The sequence below is a fragment of the Colletotrichum jinshuiense genome, chromosome 1, assembly GCF_051148585.1.
Source record: "Colletotrichum jinshuiense chromosome 1, complete sequence".
NCBI classification, from domain to species: domain Eukaryota; kingdom Fungi; phylum Ascomycota; class Sordariomycetes; order Glomerellales; family Glomerellaceae; genus Colletotrichum; species Colletotrichum jinshuiense.
The window spans coordinates 1,107,121-1,131,878 of NC_139302.1; the positions used below are offsets into that span (position 1 = coordinate 1,107,121).

Below are 24,758 nucleotides of genomic sequence, written 5' to 3' on the forward strand. Positions count from 1 at the left end.
ATCAATAGCGGGATTTATCAAGTAAATCTGCATATATCATTAACTTTTCTGACATATCACTTGCTAATTTCTCTCATGATCCCCTAAGATGCAAAAACTTGAGTCGGTGCTTTCTTCGGCGCATCTTCGAGGGACTCAAATTCTTGAAGGGTCGTATTATCCATACCGGCAATCTTTAGTACCAACTGCTTTCCAGCATCAAACTGAATCTTCGTAGGTTAAATCCAGACCTCCAGCTTATCAATCTCTCCGGGTGTCAAGACTGTTCTTTCTCGAGGATGAGCATTTGGCAGCAGCGCTGGGAGAGTTCAGGTCCCAACTCCCTCGTCGAAGCTGGAATATATCGTTGGTCCAAGTTACCTGAACGAGTTGATTGTTGTCACTGTTCTCAAGGACACGGTGAATGATCACGCCTGTACAGTCATGTTGTGCCTCTGCCGCGTAATCCAATGAGCAGAGTGAGTGTACCACGGCGGATGCCTAAGATGTGCGTTTCCAAACACTGCATACAGGACTGCATGCCGCTGCAAGCCTGTGTGCAAACCCTGTATCGGGGCCCGCCATGGCGCACATCTGACAAAAACATAAGCACACACAAGATAACTTCGTCGGCCTGGTCTCAAATCACCCTAACCAACCATTTATCCCCTAATGTTGATGTACTAAACGGAGCTTTTGAAAAGATCTACGAGTAATTGTACCTTCCGCGTAAGCTGATAGCCACTCCACACACAAATTATTTAGTCCAAGTTTGCGGGATGTAAGGCGATCAAGCCAAACCCTTGTCGCCAAGCTACCGAGCTTTTCACCATTTTGGGAAGGTAAAGCGAGCCTCTCGGGATTTATCAGTCCCAGCCTACGGGAATGTCCTGTCTGCAATACTACGATGACGTGGGATGGCAGCGTTGCTGGACCAGTTGGCTGCCAACCTTTTAGTGGGTACAATATCTCCCTGTCAACAGAAAATTGAACTGCAGACCCCCCTCCTTTCCCCCCTTTGTCAGCTGTTACCTCTAAATATTCTTGGACATTTCTTTTCTCCTTGACGTTCATTTGCGTTGCTCTGTTGTTCCTCGCGATGGTTCGCAGCAGTCCCGACGTCTTCCACAATACTCTTTCACCGCATTCCCGCCTACAAACCCGAGCACCAACGACGTGATGGAAGCCAAACTCAAACATGACCCTTTACCAAATACATCCGATTCCCAAACGATCAAGCATATGAACGATGACTCATATCTAACCAACTGTGAAGTCAAACCGAAGGAAAAGGAGAGGCCAGCATGCGAAGCCCAGGTGGAGGCGAGCGACAGTCAAAATCCCAATATTGTCGACTGGGATGGACCAGACGATGCTGAGAACCCCAGGAATTGGGGACGAGGCAGAGTAACTGTGATCATATCGATTGTTTCTGCCCTTACATTCCTCAGGTTAGTCTGATGTTGGTCTCTCTCGTCTGGCATTTCACCAGAACTGACATGCTCAGTGCTCTGTCGTCGTCCGTTTTCGCGCCCGGTATCCCGCAAGTTCTAGATGACTTCGAGTCCACGAGTTCGATACTAGGCTCCTTCACTCTCTCGGTTTTTGTCATTGGGTACGGCATAGGGCCACTGTTCATTGCACCGCTTTCCGAAATATACGGACGCTCGCCCGTCTACCACGTCTGCAACGGCGTCTTTGCTCTCTTCAGCGCCGCATGCGCTCTGGCACCCAGTCTCTCCGCCCTGATAGTCTTGCGCTTGTTTGCTGGTCTGGCTGGCAGTTGCCCTTTGGCCCTGAGTGCTGGGACTATCGCCGATGTCATCCCTTACGAGAGACGCGGTAAAGTCACGGCATGGTGGACTGTGGGTCCCCTCATAGGCCCAGTTATTGGACCCATTGGTATGTGTGACTAGATCTTGCAAACACTACCCCAGATATCCACTTCTGACAAGAGTCTACTCTCGTAGGTGGGGGTTATCTCATACAGGCAAAAGGCTGGAGGTGGTCATTCTGGCTCGTAACAATAGTGGTAGGTATCCGTTGTTCGGAACTTGTCGACTCTAGCTCCTAATGTGTCATTGCAGGCTGGCGTCATCTTCATACTTTCCCTGCTTTTCATGCGCGAAACCTATGCTTACACCATTCTCGACCGCAAAGCCAGAAGGCTTCGCAAGGAGACTGGTAATCAGCATCTTCGCTCCGCCCTAGACGAAGGAGGCTCGGCACTGGACACCCTAAAGACGGCTATTATTCGACCAACAAAGATGCTGGGCTGTTCGCCAGTAATACTTCTTATGTCTGTCCTTATGTTCATGTTTTACGGCTACTTCTACCTTATCTTTACCGCTCTACCACCCTTGTATGAAGAAGTATATGGCTTTTCGACTGGCCTGGTCGGCCTTACATTTCTTGGACTAGGCATAGGATCATTGATCTCCACGGCGATTTCGGGATTGATTGCTGATAGATTGGCACTATACATGAACAAGTCGGGCGGAGAGCCGAAACCTGAATATCGGCTACCGCTGCTTGTGCTTGCATCCTGCATCATTCCCATCGGACTATTCTGGATTGGATGGACCGCCGACTCCCACCAGCATTGGATCCTTCCTATCATTGGCTCAGGTGTCTTGAGTATTGGCATAACCTTTGCTTCTGTACGTTCCAGAGTCGCTCATCCCCGTCCGACCACATGGATAATTCACTAACCCAGGAGTATATAGAACGGTAGCACGGTATATCTTATCGACGCCTTTGGCGCGTATGCTGCCTCTGCCGTGGCTGCCAGCATTGTCTTACGCTCCATGGGCGGTGCGCTGTTACCGCTCGCGGGCGGTCCAATGTTCGAGGCGCTAGGTTTGGGTTGGGGAGGCTCTGTGCTGGCCTTCATAGCCGTTGCTTTGATACCAGTACCCATCATCTTTTTAAAGTATGGAGAGCGTATCCGTCGGAAAACCCTATTCAATGTTAAGTTTTGATGGCACGTAAGTGTTACGATCAGATATCTGATAGTGAATTTTTATGCTAACATTTTGCTGGCTCCTCGGCACGTTGTCTCTCACAAAGCTCATTTGATGACCAGACTGACATTTCAACATATACGCCGCAGCTAGCGAGGTGGATAGAAAATCCACCAAACCATCCCTATTACAATTCTTTTTGATAAAGTTGTGGGGGGTTATTTAGTGAGCATAAGAGACACGGTAATATAATAGGGTAGCCAGAGTGGGCACTTCTCCTTATTCCTGCTGCAAAGAGCCTAGGCAACTCGATTGAGGTTGTGTATATGTGTGTTCGTATCTGTAAAGTCTCTGTAATAGGCTGGTTGTCTATGCGAATGGAACAGGCTGCAGTGGTTTTTGTTGTTTGCTTTATCATAGAAGCTTGTGGAGGAGGATCGCCGTATTTGATGCTGTCGCGAGCCGACTTCGCCGGGGCCGACTTCGCGTTGCATCCACTTACCAGGGGTATATATGCCCACCGATCTATTGTATCTAGACTTTCTATAGTCAACCACACATTCCAACAGCTGCTCCGCTGCAACCGTGATCGCCACAGATGCTATTAGCAATGCTCAGGACATAGGCCTTGAAAACTCAACTCCTGAGATTCAACATTAGGCCCATTTACTTTCGACCTGGTTGAGAAGAACAACGTCCCAAATGATCTATAGCTTACTTATTAGTCCACTCCTCACTAATCTCATGTTTAGATCTCCAATGACCCAGGGGAAATATTAATAATTAGGTAGCTGTGAGGAGAAACTATCTGCTACCCCATATGAAATGATGATTCCATGCTTTGGGTTGATGAATATACTTAGGTCTGCTCTTGTAACAAGTCTGAATTGTAGAGAAACCAAAAACAAAAGAGAGATAGCAACCTGATAGCAAGGTCTATCTACCTGTCGTGCTTCTCAACGGTGCCACTCCCACTCGTTTTCTTACCCGTCCCCGCCAGCTTCCGCATCAACTCAAGACTTGGTAGGGCCATACATAGTTCAATTGCGCTGGCATTTGACTATTTCGAACCAGACAGAAGGGAAACAAGTCTCCTGAGGCTAAATGTAGGCTTCATCACGAACCAATGGTTCCACCGGAGTACTGGAGAAACCCACCCGTCGACGGCCAAGTTCGTCGACTCCGGCTTGTGTTATGACGCCATATTGCAGAGGATGGGCCGCAGCATCAGCCTCATAGCTACCGGTATGAGCTGCGGCACTTATAGCCAAAGAACAGGATCCAGCAATTGGAATTCCAGGATCCAGTCGACGTAAAGAGAACCCAATCAGCATTAGAATCAATACTCCTCCCAAGCAGAGGGCCAGGGCAATAGCGGGAGGAGAGTATCCACAACCGTCAACGGCCGAGTTGGGCAGCTCAATGCCGTTGTTGTCAAATACCGTCAGCTGGACAAGGTAGATGCTCCGCGAGACTGCCCAGTGCAGAAATGCCATGGTGACCATAATTGGGACAATGTAGCGGTAGGGCAGTTGGAGCCATAACGTGGTTCGTTGTTGTCCATATGGCCGACTGACTCGCAGAGGTTTCCGGAAGGAGGCGAAGCGTGCGTATTCATGCCCGAAGACCATGCAGGTGAAAACATTGTTATAGAAGAGATATACGAAGCTGATGATGATTTGAGGGGTATTTGCGAGAAGAACGTTGTAGATAAGCGACGAGCTGAGAGTAGCCGTAACCATGTCTGCAGGACTGCCGTCGAAGCCTTCCGAAAATGACATTGAGGTTCCGGCAGAGCTGCTCGCCATCATATAAAGTATTAGTCCCCCTACCCATACCAGCAAGCATCTATATTTCTCCATGATTAGCAGGCAGATACAAAATGCCCGGTACGATCCCACTCACAAGGTGATGCACAGCAGCCACCGGCGAATACTAACAGCCCTTGCCCAGCGACGAGGCTTGCGCTTGATCGAGCACGAGGTGCCTGGGCCGCCGGCGACAAACTTCTTTCTCCAGGCCTCTGTCTTGACAACAGCCATGGATATTGGCCCTAGGTTGGCTGTTTTGTCGTCTGGATGCTCAAGAAACGAGCTAATCGCATCACCGACCGTCCCCAAAGGGTTGAAATTGCGAGAGAGAGCTGTGGCGAGGAGACAGCCGACCTTGATGGCGTTGAAAATGATGACAACGGTCAGCAGCTTCAGACTGACTCGTACTGTACAGTGCTGAGGGAAAAGTTCGGCCAGGCAGTAGAGGATTGGCGCATCAAACTTGTCACACTGTCGATACGAGCCATCTTCATTACTCGCAATTTCTGCCTGACATATTGATATTGTCCACTCCGCAGGGTTTTTGGCCAGCTTGTTAATGTCGCAGGTAGTGTCATATTTGTCCAAGCCACATAGCCAATTTTCGGACGTCTCTTTGTCTGTCGCACCGTGATTCCAGAAGTCGATCAACGTGTCATTCTTGATGGCCGATGTTACAAGCAGTACATTCTTCCAGGTCGACTGGAACGCAGAATGGCCGTATGCTTGAATACACTCTGCGTTGTCAAGACGTGTGAGATTCCCCGACACTGCGGAAGCCTGCATCTGTTCCAACTGGCGCATGTTGGGAGCAGGGTAAGATACACTGATGATTCTGCTCTGGTTCCACCAGCCACCCTCAACAAAGTCTTTTGTTACGAGTGCAGATTGGTAGTCAACAGAAGAAAGGGTCGAGAATACGACAGAATTGTACCTGTAGAAAGCATCAGCCCGTATTGAAACAATCAAGGAGCCCTTTGTTGTCCTCAACATACACGAGATGTAGCGGGATAGAACTCAGAAAGACAAGGGCCCATAGAAGCACACGCCAGCCCGAAATGTGTCCGAGGTTCCTCACGCTGGGTACACCGATATCAAGCCATTTTCCTTTTGCGTGCGCTTTATCGATATCGTGTCTCGTAGGCGAAGACAGCAGTTGAGCGCAGTTATTGCTGGCCCCCAGAAGTAACGATGATAGAATGTTGATGGCGAGGTCAGGCCACAAGGTGGCTGTCTTGCTCGTCTTACAAGAGCCTGCCGTAAACAGGGTTCATAAATATGCCATGATTATGACGCATTAGCTGCTACTTACCTTCAAAAACAGTAGCTACGCCATTAGAAATTATGAACCTATTTCGAATCCATACGAGAGCTCCCACGTTCACCGCGAACACCAGAAATGCGATAAGCGTTCCCAGCCCGACCGTCACTCTCCAGGAACTGACAGTGCGTTGTTCTTTGCGATTTGTGGCAGGCTGGTCAGCCTCCGAGGGCAGCAGCCGGACAAGGGTCGACCCAGTCAATTTTTCTGCTTCAGCGCCCACTGTGCTCGTAGTAGCAAGTCGCTCTCTCAAGTTTAACAGAAGCCTCCGGAGCACTGATATTGGGAAGTGCCGCAGCAATAAATACTGCGGTTGAATATTTGCATGCTTCTTACCGCATGGGCAAGATGTCTGGCTATCTGCAACAACTTGTTGCTTTAGTGTGCCGCCATGATGGACTACGAGGAGCCTGTCCAGCCCCTAAGGGGCGACTAAGTCGTCGGTTGGGATTTCTTGAGTCATTCGGCGCGGCTGAAAGCGACTATTTTAGCCATCAAAAAAAGACCGCGTCCTCAGTCAGAAAGTCCAGGCTGTTATGAGGCGCTACGCTGGACTACAAGCAAGTATCTGGAAAACAAAGAACGGCGGACCGACGCCTAAATGCACGCCTTGATTGTGAAACACCGCCCAAGTCTAGAATGTGGCAACGCCACTGGCTTTCTCCAAAGCTTGTTTGCAATAATGCCCTGCAATCATGTTAGCGCACCCGGATCTCGGCACCTTAGCATGACGACCACGGCCGATTTAAATGATGCTGGAAAGCCTCGGTCCAAACTACACACAGCTCTCGTGATCGAGAGAGGTAGACAGACGAGGCTTCAGTGGTGGAATAATATCACGATTTGATTGTTTGAAGGCCCTCTTGTCTCTAAGTCTAATCAAATGCATATAGTCGCCGCATCTGAGCAATATGAGCTACTACCTCGTGTATTCCTCTCACATACGTAACCGGGAATGAATGTGCTTTAAACAGTTTCTATGATCATAGACAACACCGATTGCAGAAGATTGAGTCCAGGATATCGATATACTTCTCAAATTTACACCAGCAGTGACACAGGTGGGCATAATTATAGCAGTGGAGCTTCTGCAAGAGGGAGGACACGACAGAGGTTTTTAGATCATAAGGGCATCCCAGAACTATCAGCCACCATTCGCTGTACTGGCACTGTGGAACACAAAACACACAAAATGGACCTACTACGCAGGAAGACTTTGAAACCCAGCTAAGGAAGGCCAAAGTGCCAGCAGGGGAGGGGTACGCTTTGTAACTTATATAATTATTCGTACCTATATCATAGTGTCGGAGATATTCCGCTGTACCATGAAGACACAAAAGTGAAGATCTCCACACTTGCATGTGTGGTACTTTGGCTTATATCTGAGCCTGACACATAGTCAAAATGCACAGAAAACATAATTACATCAGATTTGAGACGTTTAGTTGGTCACAATAAAGACTTAGCTAGTCCCTAAGAGGCTCACCAGCACTCGATGGGACAGATAAGGCTCACCTAACTCCCCTGACTTCTCATAACGTCACTATTAGGATATCCTCTTCGCCGACTTCACTAGAGACACTGTGGCCCTCCATCAACTTCTCAAAGGAAATTCTGATAAATCGGCAACAGTTTCAACTAATGACCATTCCTAAACCTATTAAATATACTTTATAATCCCCCGCGTGAAAGGCTCATTTCTATATTCCCGATGAGGCACACGACATGTTGTGTACGTGGATTTCTGATCCAGCCGTTTGTATTGGGGCTTTAAGATCAGGAGCAGTGCATTAGTAACAAGAGGTATACCATACAACTGAGACTGATTCCTACTTCCTTTTGAACCAGGCTGGGCAGGTTTTTCTCTGTCTGAGGCAGCATACGCTTTTCGAAGACATACACGACATACAGCGGGGTCCATTGGGACTCAATTGGATAAGATTATCTGTCCTATGCACGATAACTACGCATGCTATCCTCTGGATAAAAAGCATATAAATAAACGGTAAATTAAATCCTAGCATTACTAGTAGGTACGTACTATTTTACACCGATCGGCGCTGGCCCTCATTACATACCTGCTCATCAACTCCGACTCACCCAAAGATCTTCCGAGGAGGCAACAAAGCAGCCAGGATGAGCCGAGCAGTTCGGCGAGGCAATTGCACTTAGGCCACTTAGGTTGGTGCCGCCCCTTGTTCTGATACATAATCTTCCCCTCAAATGATCAGTTCTCATTCACTGATTGGATGCCAGTGTTGTTTCTTGTGAGTTGCCTGGTGCTGGCTATCACCCCCTACTGCTGCCTGATACTGCCTGCTCCTACTCGCTCCTTCTTGATGCAGGTAATAAACTTATTCTTGCGCGGGGCACGCTTATGGGGAGCATGCAAGGCGCAGGCGTGGCTGGTGCCTAGCGACAGGGTATACATCCCACAATCCACCTTACAGGTGGTTTCTTTAAATACGACTGACTGCACATTGAGGTTCCGATTCCAACGCGCTTGAGCTGCCCGGTGGCGACGCTTCTTTACTTGAAGATAACGCAAAGGCGCAAGTGTGAGCCGAGTAATTTCTAGCGGACGGAGAGAAATCACTCATTATCAATAGGCAATCTCCGAAACAACATGCAAAGAAACTTGGTCCCAGGCAACACCGATGATGATGATGATGAGGGGAGGGGCTCACGAGAAACTGCGGAAAGTCCACAGGAGACGCCGGACAGTTTGCAAGAGACCGCAGAACGCCCACGAGAGGTCACGGAACATGCTGATTTGCTATCACGATTGGCCAGCATGCAAAGCATGTTCCGTGACACGGCCGGCAGGGCGCCCGTCGAAATAGAGATGTCAATGAGGGCCCATCTTGCAGAGATATTTCTCCAATTCGGCTCCCAATATCATGAGCGGCAACCTATCGATGATGCCATTCAACACCTCGACGCAATTTTGCTCCACGTCCAGGAGGACTCTCCAGATCGCCCCAAGTACCTCAACAGCTTGTCTAGCGCAAAGTTCGAATTATATTCTCAGACAAATTCGCAACACAGTTTGGCTCTGGCTGTTAAGTATGGACGTCAAGCACGAGATCTGGCTTCGACCACAGGTCTCCAAGAGCGCGACAGAGAACTTTACATCAAGATACTGACGAACCTCGGACATATACTCGCGTATCAGTATAGAATACTGGACAGCCAGCAAGATATCGAGGATTCTATTGCTTGCAAGCGCGAGATACTCAGTCTCGCTCCAAAGGGTTCTGATTCGCATCACCTAGCCCTCAACAATCTGGCTGCAACCCTTCATAGGCAGTATGTCTTGGACAACCGCGAAGAGGACAATGAAGAGGCTCAAATGCTTGTCAGAGAGCTACTGGACTCAACGGCGGTTGGAACAAAGATGCACAGCATCGCTGTCGGACAGCTTGGCATAATGACTATCACGAAATTCAGGCAAACGGAATTACAAGAAGACCTTGAATACGCTCTAGTCAGTTGTAAAACTGCATTTGAAGCTCTGGAACCCAGTGATGATGCTTGGTCGGAGATGCTCCAGCAGCTCGTCGTGTTGAGCATGGAAAGGCACGGATATACGCAGGACCAGACAGACATGGAGAATTCCGTTCGGTACTCGTGTCTTTTATTCGACTCGATTCCAGCCAGCCATAGCTCTCGAGGAATGAATCTTGTGAGGCATCTCATTCATCTCAAGAAATATGCCTTCGCTAGTCGATCGGTTCAGGTCATCGATCACGCCATCAAACTGACCAAGGTTGCATTGTCAAATATGCCGGCGAGTTACCCGGAGAAGAGCACTTCGAAGATTCTTCTCTCGTATATTCTGAGTCAAAGATATTCTATATCGCATACCCTGGATGACTTGAAATCTTTGGTAGACCTTACAACCACGATGTTGACCGAGCACAACGCTGAGATTAGCTCGGGCACTTCGCAGCAGTCGTTTCCGGTAGACTGGGCATGGGACCTAGCAGGTACATTGTCCAAGTTCACTTCCATATCCTTGGAGGCACCTATTTTACAGCAAGTGGAGAAAGAGTTGCTTGCAGCGTTTAACTCTTCCTACGACGTGGACCCCGGGGCAAAGCCACATGAAGTATTGCATAGGATGCATGCAGAGAACGGCTTGAGATGGCAAGTGATGGCCGATGATGGCATGGCATTCAGGGTGAAAACAGACGAAGAGATTGAAGAGAAAATCTTCGAGATCAACAGTCAAATAGCAGCCGAGAATGCGGAGCGCGAGATGCTCCGCGACACGCACCCGTTGAAGATGGAGGAATACAAGAACGAATTTGGGGCTCGGACGCTGGCTATCGACCCAGAGACAAAGAATATAATCTTCGACTTCGGAGGTATGTTTGGCGACTTTCTCGGTTACGACCCTGAGCCCGTCTCACCAGCAGAATTCATCAAAAGAGAGGAGCAGATGGAGCAGAAAATGCTCGAACAAGGCCGGTCCGAAGGAAAGCATCCCAACACGAGACTATGTCGCTTGTGTCGCACGGCAACACGCCTTCTACAGCCAACAACAGAAGGCTTTGAGTTATCGGCAAAGAATTGCATGATACCAATAATCGGCGACTGGAAAATGATCCTCTACTGCAGGAGCAGGTGTGCCATTTGCAGTCTGGTTGCCTCGTTAATCATTACCCCGTCTGGGAACCTCCACCCAGAGTTTGAAAAGGCAGACCAAGAAGTTAGAGGCCTGCGTCCTAGCTCAGGGAGACTTTCAACTGGGGAGAGCGTGTTGAGGGTAGATTTTGGGCTCACTTGGGCAGGCGAACTGAGGGTGCTGACGCCAAAAAATGTCCTCCAAGCACTCCGACAAGGCTGGGAAACAGACACCAAAGTTCTCCTTCAAACCACCATAGAGGACTTGAACAGCCCTGTTAACATTCAAAGTGGGCAGCAAGTCAATCCCAAGCTGATAAAAAAGTGGTTGACCGATTGCGGCCACAACCATGGTTCTGCCTGTAGTCATCCACGGGCTGGGGACAGAATCAAGTCCGAGATCCCTCTATACCTCATCGACACCATTCAAGAATGTCTAGTTTCTGGAACTTCAAAGCAGAGGTACTTCGCATTGAGTTATACCTGGGGCCATGTGGACATGGGTATGACGAAACTAGACAACGTAGAGGAGAGACGCCAGCCTCAAGCCTTGTCTACGGTACCATTTCCGAGAACCATCAGGGATGCAATGAACTTAGTTCGCTCCCTTGGTGAGCGCTTCCTCTGGGTTGATGCTATTTGCATCGTACAAGACGATCTAGAGCAAAAGGCAAGAGATATCCCCAACATGGACATCGTCTACGGCAAAGCCTTCGCCACCATTGTGGCTCTTCATGGCAACAATGCAGACGCAGGCCTGCCCGGTGTCGCGCCGGGGACTCGGCCTCCCCAGCGCATCGAGACGATTGTCGTCTCGAACAAGAGCCCAGACCTGGACCACGACCCTGTGTGCAAATTTAATGAAGTTGTCAACATTGTGGCAACGCCCCGTCCACTCCATTTAGCCCTGAAGGCATCGAACTGGAACACAAGAGGATGGATCATGCAGGAACGACTTCTCTCACGGAGAGCAATCTATTTCTCTTCTGAAGCAGTCTATTTTCAGTGCGGTCAACATACACTGACCGAGGGCGGAGTTAACGAGGAGTTCAAGACGTTCTTCCTCAACTCTGCGATGAATGACGAGCAGCGCCTGAAAAGACAAAACCATGACAACCCTGTAGCGGACTTAGAGTACATGCACGATCTCGACGTGGGCGCACGGCTCTGGAAGGCTTTCAGGGCGTACATCGAGCTGGTAGAAACCTACAGCAAGCGCGAGTTCACATGCAAAGCTGACATAATCGACGGATTCTCTGGTATTTTCGCGGTGTTAGATGAGCAACACTTTCAAGGTTCGGTCGAAAGCAAGACGTTGCATGGACTTCCAGGAAGTATCTTCATCCATGCCCTTATGTGGTCCCCTGCCGCGAGAATACCGCGGAGAGGTGTAAGGTTTGCTACCGAGAAAGACTTGAAGGACTTGAAGTTGGGGACACTGAGTATAGATATTGGGGAGCCGGATCTCAGATTTCCCAGCTGGTCGTGGGCAGGATGGGATGGACCTGTCGAATACCGGCTCTTCGATTGGGCGACAGACTTAACAGAACGGCCCGTTCCGCTCGTGGAGCAACTTGAGGTGGGCGGCTTAGAAATACTGCCAGATGGGCATGCAGAGTCCACCTGTTTATCGGAGACTTCTGACTTCAGAAACAAGGGCAAACAAACCAGATTCGGGGATGACCTTACACAGCCGGGCCGTTCGCACGACTCCTCCCATCGTGTTTCAACTCCTGGCGGGAGTAAAAAACTAGAGAATGCGTCCTCATTGCCAGACCTTGGAGGGGGCGCGCAGGAAACAATCTCGGATGAGGAGGTATGGAAGGGCAAGGAGAAGAAAATGCAAGAAGAACAGACAGTGGCGAAGCTATGGCAAGATCCCAACTCAGAAAAACTCTGGCTCTGGTTAACGCCACCGGGACATGCAGCGAACAGACTAAAGGAACCTCCCGACATGGCCACTGTTCTGCAAATGAGGGCGCCGGCTGTTCTCTTGTCTGCATTCAATATTGCCGCTAATAAGGAGTACTTGAGCGACAAGACCCAAGTGCATTCGCAAGGGCCTCAAAGTGTCCGGCGTATTTACGACTCCGACGGGAATCACTGCGGGCTTTGGTGGGAGCAGGGCGGGTATGAATGGGTGGGAAACGGCATATATCCCGAGGCCGAGAAGGAGTTGGTCATGGTTGGGATTTTGGCCTACGGAGTGTGTTATCGTCCTCGTGAAGGGCCATTTCGCGTTGAAGGAAGGATCAAAATGTTCGATAACGAAGTTTTCGATGCGGTAGGCGAAAACAGCGGTTTGGTAAACATCCTCGTCGTCGACGAAAACATGGGTTACCAAGATGGAACTGGACATCGGTGCACAGTGGCCGTCATCCATGTCGAGGCATGGGAGCGAGCCGATCCTGTGAAAAGACAGGTGCGGCTGGCATAGAAAAAATCTGAACATGCGGGCAATTCGAGTACCCATCACTTTTCTGAGACAATGCCAGACGTCAATCTTCGACTTGATGGTTCCTAAATCCTTGCGAATTACACTGGGCAAGTTGGTGTGCGGAGAGTCACATGTAAGTATCGACTGTGGTTTAATTCCGGCCGGATTTGGTAACGTAGCCGGGACATCGCTGTCTCTCTGTCCGATCCTTGAGAAACGCCAAGATCGTGGAAAGGCGGACAGATTGTCTCCATGAAGTGGAGAGCGCCCTGCTTCCTTTGCGAAGCAAACCAATCGCAGGTTAGGGGTAAGCGCTCATGTGAGTTCCGTTGACTGGTGTACTTGAGTGGAGACCGATCAGGCAGACAGTCTTAGCATTTAAGCTTGATTCTGGGCCGAGAATGAGTCTTCGAATGCTAATTTCCGCTTTCTTACGAAATATCGACGCACAATATGGAGCTTTATAAGAATCCCGAAGGATCAGGGTTGAGAGTTTCCTTGCGCTCTTCCCGAGATTGGAACCTTGAAATAAGGAACGAGTTTGCCGACATTGCGGAAACCTGTTTCGTTCGGCTTGCCACACAGTATGCTGCAGGGTGTCTCACGCTGAACGATTACTTGGATGGCGTGCTGTCTCACTTGAGGAAAGGAGCGACAAAGCACAAGTGGGATGTACCGCCAGAAGACTTCAGCGACATTCTAGAGCTGGACCTCTTTGCGGGGGCTGTCAAAGCACGACATCTCGATCCGGCTTTCGTTCCCTTGCACGAACATGGTGAGTATCCCACATGCAATTTCCTCTCACTCTAGCTGACTTGAACTTTGCCACGGAAAGACTACTCTAAGGCAAAAACTCTTGCTTCTAGATTATGGGCCATAAATGATCCAGACGAGTTCGACCGGCTCAGCCGAGAGGACCAGACCGACCTCTCAGCGTTGCTACCGGAAATTGCCGACCTGTTGCTGGTGATCTGCTACGCAAGGCGACACATACTTATGTTTAGACACCTTGTTGGTCTGTTGCCGGGGCCTCCCGACAGGTCTACCTTTGACCTTTTGAATGAGATGTTACTTCAACCGCGAACCGCCTATTGGACCGCAATACACCAGCATTCCCCAAAACAACAGAGCAACTCGGCAGACGAGATAAGTTTATGGACTGATATTCTCAACTTCGGCTGGGTGCATGATCCCGTGAACTCAGAAACGCAGCGGTTCCTGCACCATGGGATACACAGCCAAGATCCCGGTATTGAAAGAGACAGCAGCGTCGCGTTTGGAAGCCAGAAGCTGAGGGACTTTCACCTCGCGTTGGCCTCTAGGGGACTCTATTGTGACGTGGCGTCGTTTGGTGATTATCTGGCAAGTTGCAGATCTCTTGACCAAGCTCTTGACTTCCTCACAGTATTCCCCGGGAACAAAGTTAGGCCGTCGGGCCGTGACTTGTATGAATGGGAGTCTGGGGGCTTGGTGGGTAGCATCGCCGATTCCTCGAACCTGGATGGGAAGTTGCGGACGGACATCATGGGACTCGCCCTTGAGTGCATTGAAGGCGTGGATGTTAACGCCCTATTTAACTCGAATGCATGGGAAGATGACTTGTCGGGGAGGAAACGGACGCCTCGCATGACCGGTCTACAGGTCGCAGCTTGCAAAGGGGACCGAGAGCTTGCCGAGGTTCTGCTCCGGCACGGAGCCCGAACTGACGTGGCGGAGTACATAACAGGGCTGAACGCGGCGGGATTTGCGCGGAGCAACGGGCATGTGGACTTGGCGGAATGGCTTGACGGTTTGTCTCAGAAGTAAAAAAAATGGTGGATAATTGTTAAATCGTTTATAAAAGTCTGTATACCTGTGAAAGCATAGTCTCTTTGCACGGTTCGCGTCAATTTGTGGCGATCACGGCATGGGAATAGGCGAAATACTTTTTGAACTGAGCGGACAGGGTAACGCGGGAGAGGTCATCCTATTCCCTATCCTTAACTCAGTCTGGACACTCAGAACGCTGAGCAGTTTCCTTTCTTGGTCCTAAGTTCCAGAGGTGGCAGTAACGAATAAGGAATCAAACACAAGGAGGAAATAGTGAGTATTTAATCAATAGGCTAAAGTCAAGTTACATAAAGACAGCGACTTGTCACGCTAGACCAGGTATCTAAAGCCCTTGCCCGTCATATTCATCTGGCCAGCAGCCTCTGCTTCCCGCTCTTTCAACTCCAACTTGCGGTTTTCTCTCTTCAAGACAAAGTGCAATACTGTGGAAGCGATAATCGCCATAAATGCCATGGCGGCATTGACGCTGAAAGCTAACACGAACCTAGGGGCTGCATCGTTGGGATACAAGAAAGAGCCATAAATTCCAGACAGTGTTGCGAACGCGTTGTTGAACGCCACCGCAGCCGCGCGCTTGGCAACTGGTCGATATATCGTGTTGGCAGTCCAAACCATTGACATGTTGAACCCGGTATAAATTCCAGGAAGCATGATCATGGCACCAAAATATCGCGGTCCAATTCCCGTCGCTGCGCTTGAGACGATGAATCCGATGAGTGAGCAGGCCAGTGGCACAACGGTATGCCAGTACCTCTCGTTGGTGCGGTCTGCGTTCCAAGATACTGCCGCACAGGCGATGCAGGCCAGTAGATATGGAGGCGAAGTGAGCAGCAGCGTCGTGATCCGGTCCTTGCCAAGGCTGGCTACGACGGTGGGGAAGAAGCTATTGATCGAGATTGAGGACGCCGCTCCATAGACAAGAACAACGAGGATCCAGTTGATGGGGTCGACCATGATCATTCTGAAACCTTCAAAGATGGGTTGTGATGATGAGCTCGTCCAGTCCTCCTCGCCCGCGGCATCTACTTCCATGCGCCACATGGCCAGTTGCCGCTCTTGGTCCGTTAACCACTTGGTGTTGGCAGGAAAGTCTGGGAGGATGAATATGGCTCCGATGGCGATGGCAACGGTGAGCGCTCCTTCGATGAGGAAAAGCCAGCGCCACGCAAGCAAACCGCGGGCTCCATCCAGGCCATTCGTTATACCTGCTGCGATAAGACCCGAGAAGGCACCTGAAAGCATGGAGCCGCTGTAAAAGAGGCCGGTGCGGACGCCGAGTTCCTTGCGGACGTACCACGAGCTGAGAGTTGCAATGCAGCCTGTTCAAGGTAGGGGTTAGACAAGAGCTCATAAACGTGGCGTTTTGGTATTACCTGGATAGAAAGCGGCCTCAACGAATCCGAGCAAGAAGCGAGTTGCTAATAGCCCCCCAAAGCTATGCACCGCGCCGCTGCAGGCACATAACACTCCCTGGCCATTTCAATAATCGTCAGCAATTTCCCTTTATGTGTGGTTACACGAAGCAGAATTTGACAGAATTATCCCTCCAGAGAAATCGGAATGTTACACCCATGCATTACTGGCATGAGTTTTGTGACCAATGGCGAACTGCAGATGCAATTCTTCTTGCAAATTAAAAGACGCCGCGGACTTACCCAAACAGCCATGCATCCTGTCAGATATATCGCCGGACGCCCAATCTTATTGAGAAACATGTTTGAAGGCACTTGCATGAGGATATATCCAACGAAGAGGATAGAGACACAGGTCTACCGTTGCCACCGTGTTAGCCATACTATTCTACACCACTGAGAAAGATAAGAGTAGCTTTGTACCTGAAATTGATTTCCAGTTAGGCCTAGATCTTTCTCTAGACCACCCAGTCTGGCTGAACCAATCGCATTTCTTCAATTACATTAGCTCAACTATCCTTATTGACGAATGCAAACTTTGGCTCACCTGTCGAGGTAGTTCATAATATAAATCAAAATCATGGTTGGCAACATCCGGAGATCAACTTTTCTGATCAGCTTTTTCTCGAGAGCCTTGAGCTCTTCCTCCGACAGGCCTCTCAAAAGCTCTGGCAACTCTCTGGCAGGCCATTCTGTTACTTGGCCTTCAGAGCTTGATTGGCTGTCATCAATCGCATCGAGCGGCGTCTTCTGCGCATCAGAAATCTTTAAGTCTTCGCCGTCAGTCGCCATCTTGGACATTTAGGATAAGGGACGGCTGTGAAACGTGAGACTGCGAAAAGACCGGCTCGCCTGTGGCTTCTCGGAGAGCGAATAAAACAGCAAAACAAATTTATATCTGCGGCCCTCAGATGCGGCCAGCCTTTGATCCTTCAGAAACTGCCCTCAAATTGCTGGTAGGCCAGAACTCATTGGGTCGAGAGATACTTGAGTGATGGGTAGGTCCAGCCCGAGGTGCTTTTGCCGATCAGTGCTGCTGGTTATCGGTATCTATTGAGATAAGTATTGACAAGGAAGGGAGGGGTTCCGATAAAAAAATGAATGGGACATACCCCGCTCAAGTTTAGCTGCCAAGCACTAAACAATAGCTCTCGTGCCGGCCGTTTATGCATGGATACCGTGGGTTGCGAAGTAAGAAGAGATTCGTAGATTAGGAGTGTGGGGGGATTACGCCAGGTAATTCGTCAATCAATCCTTCGGCAGCTAGAGTAAAGAAGCCGACCTTCTTTGAGCAAGGGGAGAAGCCCGTCCTTGATTCACTGTTTGCTCTGTTCGGTAACCTGACGCCGAGCGCCTATGGCCTCACAGGGTCGGGCTTCAACTCCGATGAGAGAGCACTTTGTTTCGTCAGATCTTTATCGAATCGAGCGGTAGCCTACTTGGCAGACATGGGACTGGGTTGTTCCAACATTGTTGGTGCAGCATTGTTTGCCCGGAGCATTTGATTGGGATCATGGGCCCTGCTCGTCCCACCAACAACAAACACGGGGAAGCACGGATATAACACCCAGGGTACGGCAAGCAGTTGCGACCGAACAAACAATTCGGCTTCCTGTCGGTAACGCTTGCATCAGGGACCGAATATGATTTCGTGCTCGGGATTATAAAGTCGCACAAGATGGTTAGAGTTGGACAGATCGGGATGAGGCTTGAAACAGGCATTAGGAACAAATCATTTCTTCTGGAAGACACTCACACACTTGGTTTCACCATTTTGTTGCAAACACATTCGTCAACACAATGGCCAAACCCTCGGTACTTATCGTGGGCGGAGGCGTCTTTGGCACGTCAACCGCCTACCACCTCTCCCTGCGCGGGTACGACTCTGTTACCGTACTAGACCGCTTCGATGCCCCGTCCAAAGACTCGGCAGCGACCGACTTGAACAAGGTTGTGCGTGCGGACTATCCTAACCCGATGTACGCCAAGCTGGGCCTAGAAAGCATGCAGGAGTGGAAGAACCCCGCCTCCATCTTTTCAGGGATGTACCGTGAGAGCGGCTGGATCATGGCAGGCCACAGTATGACGCGGGGGTGGCTGAACAGCGCGATGGAGACGGCCACGAAGGCTGGTCGCGAGGGGGTCAGATTCATGACAGCAGGGGAGATGAAGCAGAAGTGGCCCGCTCTAACGGGTGATTTCCCGGATTGGACCAACTTGTGGAGTCCAGCTGCTGGTTGGGTGAGTTTGAATCGATGTATTACACAATTGCATGGTGATCTGACCCAACTCGAATCTTTAGGTGCCATCTGGTCAAGCTCTCCTAAGAATGGCCAACGCTGCCAGGGCTCAGGGTGTCAAGTACATCTGCGGAGATGCCGGGTATGTAAAGCAGTTGATCTTTGGCAGCGAAGGCAAGTGTGAAGGAGTAGTGACCGCGGATGGCACGGTGTATGAGGCGGATATCGTCGTCTTGTCCACTGGTGCCAATACGGCTACCCTGATCGACGCCAAGGAGGAAGTCGTGGCGCAAACTTCTGTCATTTGCGTTATGAAGCTTGAACCTCACGAGATTGAAAAGTATAAGGATATTCCCATCATTGATGACTTTGAACAAGGTAAGCAGGCATTGGAAGCCCCAGAGGAGAGGGTCGTATGCACGTTAACCACGGCAAGCAGCCATCATATTTCCTCCAGATGAGAACGGCTTGATCAAGCTCTGCAGTTGCCGGTGTCTCACAAACTACAGTAACAAAAAAGTCCCGGGCGCATCCATCTTGCACTCGCTAGGAGATTATCCCGATGATGGATGCCCGAAGGAAGTTGAAGAGGAGATACGGAAGTTCGTTCGGGAAATGATTCCGGAACTAGCAGACCGTCCATTCGTCTCATCTAAACTCTGTTGGTAAGTGACCCATATCAAGTTCATATCTCTGGGCAACATTCACAGTTATTTCGGCGGTTCTTGTTAACATTCCAAATTAGGGACGGTTTGGCTGGTGATCTCAACTTCAGAATCTGCCCGTACCCGGAGACCAAGAATTTGTATGTCGCGACCATCGGATCAAACCATGGCTTTAAGTTCTTGCCAATTATTGGCAAGTACGTCGCCGACATGCTTGATGGGAAACTTGACAAAGAGTGGCAAGACTTGTGGGCTTGGAAGTTTGGCAAGGTGCCCGATGATTTCCAGGATCCTCACCCGTGGCCACTTCGGGACCTCTCAGAGTTGACGGGCTGGAAAAGTCGAAATGCGCTCGGTGATGGTAAGTTGCCATGGACTTGGAGCCGGTTGTAAGTCGTGGTTGTAAGATGAAATATTCGCACCGGGCACATTAGATTATAATCCACCAGGTGCGTGTTGGAAAGGTATATCATGAGCACCTAGGTAGTTATGGTTCCCCTATTATTTCCCCGCGGGAATAGTGGTAATCAAATGGCCCACAATTGCTATCGCCTACTCCATCTCTAGGTCGTACCAGCGCACCCCACGATCCTAGTCCTTGCATTCCGTAGTGATTCGTAGAAAGGCAAATGCTCGTGCGACGCTGTTACAAATGATAAGTGCCCTCCGAATGTCCTGGGGTGACGCAGACCGCCCCACTGCTATCTGAGTGTACACTCGAGCAAACGGCCCACATGTGCTTAAATAGGCCGGAGGATGTGCGTTATCAGGACCGCCTCCGCATTCTGATATCACTTGCAACGTGGGCCCTCCCCTCATCCCGCATCCCATCGGCTTGGACCTTCCTAGCTCCAATACCCGCCCAGTATTTCTGCTGAGTATCCGTAGCAGTCTTGAATTCGTCTGCGCAAGAAAAAAATGAAGATACCTTTGATTGGAAAAACACCAAAAGGCCGCAGTGCCGTGGCCTGCAAGGCATGTCATTCGCAGAAACTGAAGTGCAATGGTGGTATGTCTGTGTCTCGCCCATCAAGGCTTTTTGAGTTCGAGTGACTGATTGGGTGCTATTGGAAAGGGGCACCATGTATGCGTTGTCAATCGCGCGGACGAGAATGCATCTATCCCGTGAGAGAAAAGTTCATCACGGTGCCCGAAAGCTACTTGAGAAGGCTTGAGAAGCAAATGAATTCGGCACAGCGACAAGGAGATGCAGTACCTTCCCCAGAGTCTGTTCGTAGCGATAGCGTCGACTTTGCAACGCCTCTTTCACCAAAGACCAGCCAGGTCGTCAAAGAGGAAGCACTAGAAGACTGCAGTCCAGAGGTTTTCGTTCAAAGATTGAGGCAGCTCTCGTGGACGGCGGTATCTGGCGATGCCACCAGCAATCAGTCTAAAGACTCTACGAGTGATACAGAGAGCTATACTTACTCCCGCCTAAAATTTGATTTCCTTCGTGAGTATACTTGATATTTTGCAATATTTATGTAGTGTTGGTGTGTTGTTGACTTTGGACATACAGAGCCAGAAGTCTCATTCCGATTGCCCCCTCGGCCGTATGCATTCCATCTACTGCAAGCATTCGATGAAGGATTCAGCGAATATCACTGGTTCCTCCGTAAGGAATTCAGGGAAAGGTTGCTTTTGACCTACTCGTACCCCCAGTCGCAATCTCATGATCGGAACTGGCTTTGCAGAGTATCCGTTGTCTTGGCGCTTGCGGAGAGTTGGAACCGGTCTCGGATGTCGTCGGCAACTCATATCGAGCTCACGCAGCAAGAACCACAGAGTCCATACAATAGGCAGCCTATGTCAGCTGAATCATTCTCTTCAGGTTCACAGTCCACATCACAGACGCTCCCACCACCGCCACCTGGCTCCGACTTCTTCGAACAGGGCCTTATGCTTCTGAAGACGTCTTCCGAAGAGCCTGTTCCAGAAGATGTGGAAGCTCTCAATCTCATTGTGGGTGAAGTAAAGAGCATTTTAAATCAACTGTTTCGTAGCTAACAAAAGTTTGAAAGGCGTTTTACTGCTATTCACTCAACCGACGGAGAACGGCATATTCGTACGCGAGCCAGAGCGTTGCACTCGCCAAACTACTGCACCTCCACAAGCCATGTGCCCCTCAAAAGTCCAAACACCAGGATCGACGCATTCGTGTCATCAATGAGCATCGAAAGAGACTCTGGTGGACATCATATTGCATGGACCGAATGATCAGCACGGAATTGGGTGTTGCACCAGCAATGTCATCTGTTCCTGAAGGGATGCAACTTCCGAGCACTGCTGGTCTTGCGCCGGAAGACCTTGAAGAATTCTCCGATCCGAGTCTGCTGTCTATGCAAACTCAGCTCTGTGACATCAAACGTAATGTTGTCCGAACCGCAGCACAGCATGGTAATGTTGACGGCGAGCGGCATTTGGATGTCATTCAGCCCTGCCTTGATACATTAAAGGAGTGGAGAGCGAGTTTGCCGGAGCAGATGGCGTTCACGTTTGAAGACAGTCTGCCTACAAGGTTGATGGAAGCTCAGTACGGCAGGATTTTGGCCTCTATTTACATGAGGTATCACCAGGTAAACCATTTTTCGCTGCTAGAGCTACGCTACTTTGCGTGGCCTTTGAAGATTCATGGCTGACCTCGGAATAGTGTTTTATTTTGTTGTTGAGGCCACTGTATCTCCAGAGGCTCTCTTCGATTGTACAGAAGCGTCGATCGAACAGCCAGAAGCCCAACTCCACCCACTCTAGTTTACCATCTCCGGATGGCGACGATCCCATGAGAGCTGCCAAGATACAATGCCTCCAAGCCGCTCGCAACAATTGCAAAATTTTACTGGGACTGTGGAATTATGATAAAATAGGTTAGCAGCGCAGTGGTCAACATTAGGTGGCAGACAACATTGCTAACCTCGAGCTATTTATACAGCGAAATTCGGATACTGGGAATCTCTGCATCTGTTCTCTGGCCTTGCAGTCTTGGCACTAGCTCGAGTATCATTCGAACGCGGAAAAGAGCTCACACCAACTGCGGAAGGAGACGATACTGCTCTCTACACACGAACGAGGGCACTGCTCCGGGAGATGGCCCGCGTGGGCAACCCTGCAGCAAAAGATCACGACGCTCTCCTCACTGATGTCGAAGCAATGATCAAGAGAATATCAGATGAAGAGACGACACCCCGACGAATGAGTCTTGAGGTTACTGAGAACATTGATGATGGAGCTGGTCTAAGCTTCTCCGAATTCATGTTTGCTGACACTGATGGTGAGCAGCAGATTAGGTGCGATACTGACTGGGAAAACATCTTGAGCACCTACACGCAAGGAATTTGAAATATGATTTCATATCTGTATTTCTTATCTCCTCGCCATTATAAATCATTCGTGTGTTCTGTGTTGCGCTGGACAGTCATCTAACCCGCGGAGTGCCCGCGGAGTACCCGTGGATTCTCCGCGGGGCAGATGATTAACGTGAAGGTCGTGATGCCGCTACTGAAATGGGTTTGTTTATAAGCACCGGAAATCTTTGGACATAATCATTCTTTCCGTTCTTTTCCTTTCACATCCCTTTTTGAAATAATATATACGAAGCGAATTAACGTTACATTCCGTCAAAATGCAAAACACAGAACAACAAGTCATCCTTGTCACCGCCGGCAGTGGAAACATTGGCTCGAGACTGATCCCTCGTCTGCTCGAGGATCCCACCAAGCCTAAGATCATTGTTCCTACCTCAAGCTCAGCAAAGTTTCTCGGCCGTTTGAATTCCGGCTCTAGGGATCAAATTGTGGTTGAAGAAGGGGACATTCGGGATCCTCGATGGTTCCAGTCAATCCTCTCCAAACACTCTGTCACTTCTGTCCTTCTGTGTTTGACGGGATCGGATGAGCTGTTCACCACGCTGAATATCTTTGATGCCATGAGAAAGTCGGCATCAGTCAAGCACCTCGTCTACATTTCGGGATGTGGCGACTATTCGCTCTCCACCGAAAACTCGGGTCAACTTCAACACGTAGGCGCTGCCCACGTCGCTGTCAAGTACATTCTCGAGGGCAAGCTTCAGTATGGTATGCCCAGCAACAATTTCACCCATACGGTTCTTGGTCCGAGTCTCTTTTTCGACAATGACCTTCGATCAAAAAAGTCCATGCTCGAAGACTCCTTCTTTGACGAACCACTTGGCTCAAAAGGTGTATCGAGAGTCGACCCTGCCGACATAGCTCTAGCCGCCCACAATGCCCTCAAGGACCAAGGCCGCAAATACAACGGCCAAAAGTTCATGATAGGATCTTTGCAAACGTACACCAACTCTGACATTGCCGGCCTTTGGTCGAAAAGTCTTGGCAAGGAAATCAAGGCGGCTGGAAGTGATCCAGAGAGTCTCGAAACATTCGAGGCTCACGTGAGCGAGTTTGTAGGCCCAGCATGGGGGAGGGATATGAGGTTGATGTATGAGCAATTTGAGGCTAGGGGGTTTGCCATGAGCGAAAAGGAATACAAGCTCCAGGTGGATCTTCTTGGCAAGGAACCAGAGGATTATGTCCGATTTGTGGGGGATACAGGCAAACTCTGGTTGGGTAACTAAACAAATAACAAGGAGGCAAGATCCGTGATGTCTTTTTTGTGCATTCAATTATTACATATTTTTGACATGCTTTCGTTCTACATCTCCGGATGATATGAGAACTAGCTTTATGCCTATTGTGGACATACAACTTTGCAAAACCTTTGGGCAAGGAATGCATTCAAGAGAAATTACTCAAAGGCAAAGGGTAAATGCTCGCGGTATATTGGCGCAGAGTCTGCTGAAAGATTCCGGTGTGAAACATAATGAAATGCGACGAAGTTGAGGTAATTTACTGTCCTGGCGTCGGTGATCGAACGGGACCCAATGCTAAGTACCTTCCAGAGCGATTACGGGATGAAACCCCGTCACGAATCTCCATCTCGATCCAACCCATTCCTTTGCTACTACCTAGCCTTTAAACGGATGTATTAGAACATAGTCCCTTATCTATCTGCACAGCAGCGTCATGCCAACCTGCGTCTCGCTCGCCTCATTTAGAATCTATTCAGTGTGTAAATCAAAGTACATGTGTGATGTTGGCGCAAATCAGGCCACCATGCACGACACGCAAACCACACGTGGACGATCCTGTTGCCGTTAGAATTTGATTTGATGCCTTGATTTCAAGCGACGAACATGGAGGGGCAACACTTACGTTGATTGATCGGAGACAAACTACCGATTCTATGAAAGCTTCCCCCCCCGCGAACCGTAAGGCTGTCGGAAGACGTGGATCCTTCCTTGCCTATAATTCAATATCAGGCGAACCAACCGCAGGAACTGCAAGCCTGATTTTGGCACCATATCGGCTTGGCTTATGTGGGGAAGATAAACCCAGATGAAAAAAGTGACCCGAAAAGGCTCTTTTTAATGTGCGTAGGACAAATAACCCGAACAACCC

The 24,758-nt window shown here is 49.6% G+C and overlaps 8 protein-coding genes across 8 annotated transcripts; 6 read left to right on the top strand and 2 right to left on the bottom strand.

Moving 5' to 3' along the window:
- Positions 1 to 1,158: 1,158 nt before the first annotated feature.
- EsH8_I_000299 (major facilitator superfamily domain-containing protein) lies at positions 1,159 to 2,960 on the top strand (the record flags this gene model as incomplete). The annotated part of the gene is made up of 5 exons (XM_083267712.1): positions 1,159 to 1,430; positions 1,487 to 1,881; positions 1,950 to 2,011; positions 2,067 to 2,639; positions 2,706 to 2,960. The coding sequence occupies 5 exons, from the start codon at positions 1,159 to 1,161 to the stop codon at positions 2,958 to 2,960; spliced, it is 1,557 nt and encodes a 518-aa protein (XP_083118150.1).
- Positions 2,961 to 4,042: 1,082 nt separating this feature from the next.
- EsH8_I_000300 (uncharacterized protein) lies at positions 4,043 to 5,557 on the bottom strand (the record flags this gene model as incomplete). The annotated part of the gene is made up of 2 exons (XM_083267713.1): positions 4,043 to 4,790; positions 4,848 to 5,557. 2 exons carry the CDS (start codon positions 5,555 to 5,557, stop codon positions 4,043 to 4,045), a joined length of 1,458 nt encoding a protein of 485 aa, XP_083118151.1.
- A 3,143-nt stretch (positions 5,558 to 8,700) lies between these two features.
- EsH8_I_000301 (HET domain-containing protein) lies at positions 8,701 to 13,140 on the top strand (the record flags this gene model as incomplete). The annotated part of the gene is made up of 2 exons (XM_083267714.1): positions 8,701 to 9,086; positions 9,123 to 13,140. 2 exons carry the CDS (start codon positions 8,701 to 8,703, stop codon positions 13,138 to 13,140), a joined length of 4,404 nt encoding a protein of 1,467 aa, XP_083118152.1.
- A 453-nt stretch (positions 13,141 to 13,593) lies between these two features.
- Positions 13,594 to 14,946, top strand: EsH8_I_000302 (uncharacterized protein; the record flags this gene model as incomplete). The annotated part of the gene is made up of 2 exons (XM_083267715.1): positions 13,594 to 13,915; positions 13,976 to 14,946. The coding sequence occupies 2 exons, from the start codon at positions 13,594 to 13,596 to the stop codon at positions 14,944 to 14,946; spliced, it is 1,293 nt and encodes a 430-aa protein (XP_083118153.1).
- A 333-nt stretch (positions 14,947 to 15,279) lies between these two features.
- EsH8_I_000303 (major facilitator superfamily domain-containing protein) lies at positions 15,280 to 17,183 on the bottom strand (the record flags this gene model as incomplete). Its single annotated transcript, XM_083267716.1, has 2 exons — positions 15,280 to 16,270; positions 16,930 to 17,183. 2 exons carry the CDS (start codon positions 17,181 to 17,183, stop codon positions 15,280 to 15,282), a joined length of 1,245 nt encoding a protein of 414 aa, XP_083118154.1.
- A 999-nt stretch (positions 17,184 to 18,182) lies between these two features.
- Positions 18,183 to 19,770, top strand: EsH8_I_000304 (FAD dependent oxidoreductase; the record flags this gene model as incomplete). Its single annotated transcript, XM_083267717.1, has 5 exons — positions 18,183 to 18,623; positions 18,685 to 19,000; positions 19,062 to 19,287; positions 19,368 to 19,676; positions 19,737 to 19,770. 5 exons carry the CDS (start codon positions 18,183 to 18,185, stop codon positions 19,768 to 19,770), a joined length of 1,326 nt encoding a protein of 441 aa, XP_083118155.1.
- Positions 19,771 to 20,205: 435 nt separating this feature from the next.
- EsH8_I_000305 (Zn(II)2Cys6 transcription factor) lies at positions 20,206 to 22,623 on the top strand (the record flags this gene model as incomplete). Its single annotated transcript, XM_083267718.1, has 6 exons — positions 20,206 to 20,296; positions 20,363 to 20,740; positions 20,807 to 21,249; positions 21,309 to 21,863; positions 21,938 to 22,151; positions 22,217 to 22,623. The coding sequence occupies 6 exons, from the start codon at positions 20,206 to 20,208 to the stop codon at positions 22,621 to 22,623; spliced, it is 2,088 nt and encodes a 695-aa protein (XP_083118156.1).
- A 283-nt stretch (positions 22,624 to 22,906) lies between these two features.
- Positions 22,907 to 23,875, top strand: EsH8_I_000306 (SDR family oxidoreductase; the record flags this gene model as incomplete). The annotated part of the gene is made up of 1 exon (XM_083267719.1): positions 22,907 to 23,875. One exon carries the CDS (start codon positions 22,907 to 22,909, stop codon positions 23,873 to 23,875), a length of 969 nt encoding a protein of 322 aa, XP_083118157.1.
- Between the last annotated feature and the right edge of the window lie 883 nt (positions 23,876 to 24,758).